Below are 6,948 nucleotides of genomic sequence, written 5' to 3' on the forward strand. Positions count from 1 at the left end.
CGGATGTCAGAATTTTGGGGCTTGAATAGTGTTTTAGTTAATTAGTGCTGTAATTACAAGAGCTCATTAACTTCTCCAACAGACTCCTCCAGTTCGGAGAGGAGCGTGGCGGTGTACAGGCGGGCTCTGTGTGTGTGTGTGTTTATGTTTGTCGAGGGCGATGCCTGCCTGTCTCTGTGTTTGCACGTGTCCCTGTTTGTGTAGGTGTGCTGGGGGCCAACGTGTCATGTTGAGGTGACGGAGGCAGCCTAATTATTAGAGTTTGCCACGAGGGTGATTTTTCCCTTAAATCCGCTTTGAAAGTGCTTCAAAGATCATTTATGTACGCCTCTCCTCTCCACCTCTTTTTTATGGCTATTTTGTTTTTTATTCCTTTTTCTTTTTCTCGTCCCATCCAGTCGAACGGAGCTGCCCGACACGCCTCTGGATCTGCTGCAGCTGCCGGAGAGCGTCAGAGCCGAGCGACTTCGAGTGAGCTCCCCTCCCGCAAACAGCTCCCCGCAGGCCCGAGGTAGGATGCTGCTACATCCCATAATACCCTGCGAGCAGGCCCCCCCCCCGCCAAGGCTGAATTTGAACACAGGTCCAGAGCCAAGACCTAGAGGCTTTTTGGATTTGTTGCTTTTACTTCAGAGGTGAATTGTTTTTGGACTGTTTAAAAAGCAAATCTACTTTCTAGAACTTCATAAGGTTACCTGCAAATAGTTTTGAGCATATTAATTAACGTGACAGCTGCTTATTACTCCAATGTCACCACGAATTAGCTTGAATAAAGTTTCACCCTTTTTGACCATTCAAGGCCACCGTACTTCTCACGTGTGGTCATCTGAGTTAAAATGAAACAAATCCAGCTGTGCATCCAAAGCCCAATAAGACCAGCAGGGGCGAGAATCAAACCTCCCGTACCCTGCTAGTTTTTGTCAGGGGGAACTCGAGCTACCACGGTAGCTAAGGAAGTTCCTGCACAGGTTCCTGCGGTGGGAAAGCCCCTCTTGACTCAAAATGTAGCCACGTGCAGATACGATGCTCGTACACTGGCCATGTGTCACACGGTGCTTAAATCACTGAGCAAAAGTGTTCCTTGACAAGCAAGCACCCTGAATAGTCGCACACATACTCTACTTATCTCCATCGTAATAAACTCGACACAAATTTGATAATTTGGTAATTCAAAGAAAACGCAGTCTTCCGCAGGGATAACATAATGCTGGTAAAACGTTAACGCATCGTTAAACTCACTGATTTGCACAATGTTCATCTTGGCTTTTCCACCGCATTGTGTGCGTCTTGCTTGAAAGAGGTCACCGGTCTTTTGGACTTTTGTCTTCTTTTCTCACATTTGTCTTCTCTGATGTCGTCGCCATCGTCTCCTCCTTCTTTTGTGTTTAACGGCAGCTTACAAACTACCACGTAGTCGCCATTTATTTTGCGCTCCTTGAATCAATCACATACTCTCCGCTACCGCCGCTTTCGCTCGCTTTGATGATGCAATCTCGTTGCACTCGTCCGTCTGCTTCGCAATTGAACTCTTTTCTGCCATTAACAGACAGCTACTGGAAATACCAATATTGTCAAACCGAGAGGGCTGGCAGTGAATGAGTTAAATAAGCGGATCCCCAAGGCAGAAAACAAGCCTTGAACATTTTTTTTACTCGAAACATTTGAGTACTCGTTGCAGCCCTACTCTCAATTAAAGGAAAAGATGAAAAGTTAAAGTATCAAATGTTCCGTGACACCACCCTCCTTCCTCCTTAGGCTCGCAGCCACCAAAAAGCTCAGCGGGGAAGAATGACCCTGACACGAAAGCCCGAGAAAAATTCGCCGTCCAGCCCGAGAACAGGAGGAAGCGCCCGCTGAGGTCCGAGCCCGAGGGCGCCCCCACTGAGAGCCGCCGCCGTCTGGAGGAGCTGCGGCACGCCGAGGAGAGCGTGTCGGCCTCCTCGGACCTGGCCAGCGAAAGCGAGGGCGAGGAGGAGGAAGAGGAAGAGGAAGAGGAGGAGGAGGAGGAGGAGGAGGGCGAGTGGGAGCAGGGGGGTGACGGCGAAAAATTGAAACAAGAAGACGGCGGAGGGAAGCCGAGCAGGGGGCCGCACGCCCCGACGAGAGGTGAGAGGGGAGGCCGGGTGCACAACGGGCGGGCTGTGATCCAGCAGCTGAAGAGTGTGGTGACCCCGTCCCCCTGCATTAAGACTGAACACGAGGCCCTGGCCACCGGGGGGCGCTGGGGATCGCATAGCAGCCAGCCCCAACCCTCTCACGCGCACACCCCCTCCAGCAGCCTCAACGGCAACAGTCCCAACACCCCCATACTCGACTCCTCCTCCAGCAGCGAAGCCCACCCAAAGGCCCTCTTCACCCCTCCTTCCCCTGCCTTGTCCCCCGTCATGCCCGTGTCCTCCCCCCTTCCCCGGGAGGAGAGGGCCCTGCCGGGGACGGTCAGCCGGGGCGGCGCACCGGGCGGGGGCCCCGACTTGGAGCTCCTCCAGAGACTGGCCGCAGGGGGCGCGGCGGGGCGGGTCCTCTTCCATCCCCTCGCCCTGGGCCCCCAGGGACCCCAGAGCCTGTACGCCCCCAGCACCATCCGCTACGCTCCCCCCGAGCTGCCCCCCTCCCACCATCACGCCGTCGCACACGGGGACGGCCTGCAGCTGCGCTCGGACCACCACAAGGGCCCCCCGCCGGCCTTCTTCCCCCACCTGCAGCGCCTGGCCGGCCTGCCGCCCTTCAGCGGCTTCTCCCCGTCGGACAGCCCCTTCTCCTCCGGCCTGCCCTTCTGTATGAACGGACTGCGCGGGGCCGCCGGCTCTGAGGAGGACTGAGACCATGAAGAAGACGTTGAAAAGCGCACAAGCGTCAGGACATTAAGCCTCGGAGGACGTCGCTAATTGGACGATGTTACAGGACGTGTGACAGGACGTTTATTTCGGCGCCGGACAAGTTGACAGCGACTTGACCACTTTTGATGGGAGCTCCCACGAGACTTTTATGACAAAATAATGAACTGCGCGTGTCTATCGCCAGACCTCTTCTGTGTTTCTTCCACCCAGAGAAGCCATATTGTATATAGTGACAACAACCATGATGACCCTCAGCTCACATAGCACCCCCACCTCACCCTCCACCTTCACCCCAATTAACACAATTAACCCTCTCCCCGGTAGGGAAGAAAAAAAAAAAGAGATGGACACTTGTAGGAGTGGATTTTTATTATTGCAGTATATATAAATAATCTTTTTGAAAAAAATATTCTAGGGGTTACTTCACAATACATTTTTGTATTGAAATTCCAAATCATTACAAAAAGAGTCATATTAATTAAAAGCACACTGTTGGGGACACAAATATAATTTATAATAATAATACGGCCAGACATTCCGTCAAGTATAAGGGAGGAAATGCAATTTAAACAAAATGCTTGTTTTCTCTTGAAATTAACTTGAGGATTAATAATAGTACAGTCAATGCAACGTCATCCTGTTTGTGTATGAAAGCCATATTTTTGTTTAATTGTGTTGTTTCTACGTAAAGGCAATGAAAGGATGAAGATTTTACTGGTTGCACAATATCATCAGAATATCTTTTTATCATTTCAAAAGGTAGGAAAAGTTTTGGGTTTTTTTTTTTTTTAGCACTTAACTGACAATTCTAACTCGAAGCACTTCACACAGCTTAATGTCGTCCTGTTAAAACAGAAAACAACGCAAGAGCAGTCGCCATATCGTAGCCGCCGTGCCGCGCAGCAGCCGAGGGAATAAATAGTCATTGATGAAGTAACGGAGCATAAAAACGGGTCATAAAATGACAGCCATTAAAGTCACAGTTGGGTCAGGAGACACTTTCAGTATCAGTTGACTGGGGAATAAAGCCCCATCAGTCACTTTTACATGTGGTGGGATTTCACTGAAGAATAAAAATGGGGGGGAAAAAAAAGGGAATTTTCAAGTCATTTTCACTGATGTTTTTATGAAAAAAAAAGTACTCAGAACAGGTATTAAACTGTGAAAAACGTGGTGGGATTTAAAGCGCTCTTTAAAATCGTCGCCTAGTATAAATACTAGAATAAAACTGAAGCCTATTTGTATTCTTTAGCACTTTCCACTGACATTCATTTTATCTGCTGTGTCAGAAAAATGTCACCCATGTATGTTTTTATTTAGTTTTTCTTCCCCAAATCTCGATTGTGGTGTCTGTAAAATATACAAATTCCGAACACGTCAACAATGTCTGACATACTGCACTTGTCACATGAGCGAGCACACATATTCTGGAATAATGTGTGTGTGTGTGTGTGTGTCTGTGTGTGTGCACGCGCGCGCGTGTGTGTGTGAGTGTGTGCGCGCTTGTTGTTTTTAATTGAATTAAATAGCTAACCCTTTGCCTATCACTGTGAATCTAACGTTATACTCGCATCCTTGTGAATACTCCAGCCGCTTATTGAACAACATGAACAATGTAAAGAAGAAAAAAAAGAACAGAAAAGCAATGATACTGATGACAATAACAATAAAATATTCCAGTCAGTAGAGGAGCTCTTGGTCTCTTTTCTGCTTTGGTATTCTAATTTTTTCCATTTGTTTTAATTTTCTGTGCAAATGTAAAATTAGTTTACGATGAGTTTTATATATTTTCTATGGTTTGGTTTGTTTGTCAGTTCTCACATCTGCCTGTCCATAAACGGTTATCGGTATCTGAGAACTCAACTTTATATATAAAGCACTTTGGGGGGAAAAAAAACTGCTGCAGCTGTAACAAATGCCGTACATAAAATTTAACATAAAACACAATAGCTGAAACAGTAATAATGCACTAATAAAGTCAAAGGGAGAAAAATGCAGACATTGTCAGTTGATATTCTTTTATAACCTTCCAAAAAAAGAGACATTTTTATACCATTTTTTTTGGGGTAAAATGTTTTTAAAAATATAATTTTAAAAATACTTTTATTTTTTACACATATATTTTACAAGTACACTATAATTAAGTGTCACACTTCAAATATATATATATAAATTTCAAAATATGATGACAAATGTTTATTTTCATATCTTACATTTTTAAAAATGTTTTATATCATAATTTAGAAAAATTATTTTGTCTTTGACATGATTTTTTTCACATTTATAATTATGGTAAGTTTTGTACATGGACATTTGTCTTTTGTCAGGATAATTTAGGATTTTATACAAAAAGTAGTATACAATAGTTTTGGGGGTGTTATTTTGTTTTATTAAATTTGTTTTGTGTAAATATTATGCCACAGTTTTTACCCCCCCCGCCCCCTTTTTTTTTTTCTTAAACACAAACCACTTTTAAATTATGGCAAAATCTGACATTTCACAATGTAGAAGTAGTGACACACGTTAGGAACAAAAGCTTAACTATACATCATCTACTATATGGTACATTTCCACACAAATTCAAATAAAGCACGCAAAGAGTAAAAACCACTTGGGAGAAAATATGAAAGGCAGCTTCTATCGTGGAAATATTAGATATGAGTTGTCAGCCAGCTGTTCCCAGGAGGACACATGAGACAGAACAAGCACTAAGGCATTATACTGAGCTATATTTCTTTAAGGGAGGGGAAAAAAAGTATTCAACCTTGACACAAAGCCATGCAGTGGGACTTGATGGATTCAACAAAGACTAAATGGGTTTGAAAATGAAGACAAAAACAATATGTGTGCGCGTGCGCCTTATGAGAGCTCATATACAGGCGTGCCTCGCCGTTGTGTGTACACGGGCGGCTTGCCGGTGTGTGCGTGTGTCCGTGTGCATGTCTATGAGTGTGTGAGATGTCTGAAGCAGCCCCGGGGAGGGGCTCTGACATTGAAGACGGGTTAAATCCTGTTTTACATTCAAGTGGCAGGCCCAAGTTCATTAGAGTGAGGATCATTCCTCCTCAAGACCAAAGGAAGTGCATACTAAACAAGAGCAGTTGTTGGGGAGAAAAGGCCATTGTACGTGCTAAAGCGGATGTATGGAGTGTACACCGGGGAGTGCATGCACACTCCCATTTCGCCTTTATCTCCTTGTTTTGCTGCTTAGTAGAAGTATCGACAACATTTGCACTGCTGAAATGTACACAGGCATCATTATGACCACTCGCACAATCATGAGATCCTCTTGTATTGGAAACACCTCAAACGCCCAGACTTCGTAAAGATAACACGCAGTAGACTTGCAGACCGCCGCCAAGACCCGACATCCCTAAGCATGTCTCTCTGTCAAGTGCAAGTATAAAGAGACGTTAACTCCTGTCTAATAAAGTAAAGCTACCCATATTTTGATGTGACGTAAAAAGGGTGATGCTTTGTGGCTTTCACCCTACAATCTCAAAAACAGGAGGAAAAACTTGTCGCTTGAATGGCCTTTTTTTTAAATCAGGAATTAAGACAAAAACAGGACTTGTTTTCTTAACGTGCAAAGAAAAACTTTGGATTCCTCGCAGCTCTGGCTGACTATATCAACAAAATATTTTCATCTATTCTTGTATTACAAAATAAAATTAATTCCATATCAGGGCACTGTTAACTAAAGCATTCTGATACAAATGATTTTCATCGTAAGATTTTTTTTACAATTATGTACTGTTACACAAGACCCACCAAAGAACACATTTACTCCCATTTACGCACCTTGTGTTCTCACACAGCTGCAACGCGTTATTAGGATTCCTACGCACTTTCCTGCCAGGACCCGCCCTCCTCCAATATTACTGGCTACAGGACACGCTTCGCTGCACTATGATTGGCTCTTCTATCCCTGGAGAACAGGCCCTACTGCTTCCAGACGGGAAAAGATGTGACTTAAGTGTAGCGGCGTTAATATGTTTGCCACTAACTGTAACCCACCCTAATCCTAACCTTAACCCATCCTAAACTGCCTTAAGCCCTAAACCTAACCATAACAAACTTCTTTGTTATTATTTCTAACAAATGTGATACA

The 6,948-nt window shown here is 44.8% G+C and overlaps 1 protein-coding gene across 2 annotated transcripts in view; it reads left to right on the forward strand.

The window, feature by feature from the left end:
- Positions 1 to 4,680, forward strand: part of npas1 (neuronal PAS domain protein 1) — a 70,159-nt gene extending 65,479 nt beyond the window's left edge. For both annotated transcript variants that reach the window (XM_061783014.1, XM_061783013.1), the window contains exons 11-12: positions 399 to 511; positions 1,756 to 4,680. In XM_061783014.1, the coding sequence (XP_061638998.1) occupies positions 399 to 511; positions 1,756 to 2,819 (1,177 nt within the window). In that variant the 3' untranslated portion in view covers positions 2,820 to 4,680. The remainder of the gene's footprint in view (positions 1 to 398; positions 512 to 1,755) is intronic.
- Positions 4,681 to 6,948: the final 2,268 nt, after the last annotated feature.

Source organism: Phyllopteryx taeniolatus, chromosome 8 (assembly GCF_024500385.1).
Source record: "Phyllopteryx taeniolatus isolate TA_2022b chromosome 8, UOR_Ptae_1.2, whole genome shotgun sequence".
NCBI classification, from domain to species: Eukaryota; Metazoa; Chordata; class Actinopteri; order Syngnathiformes; family Syngnathidae; genus Phyllopteryx; species Phyllopteryx taeniolatus.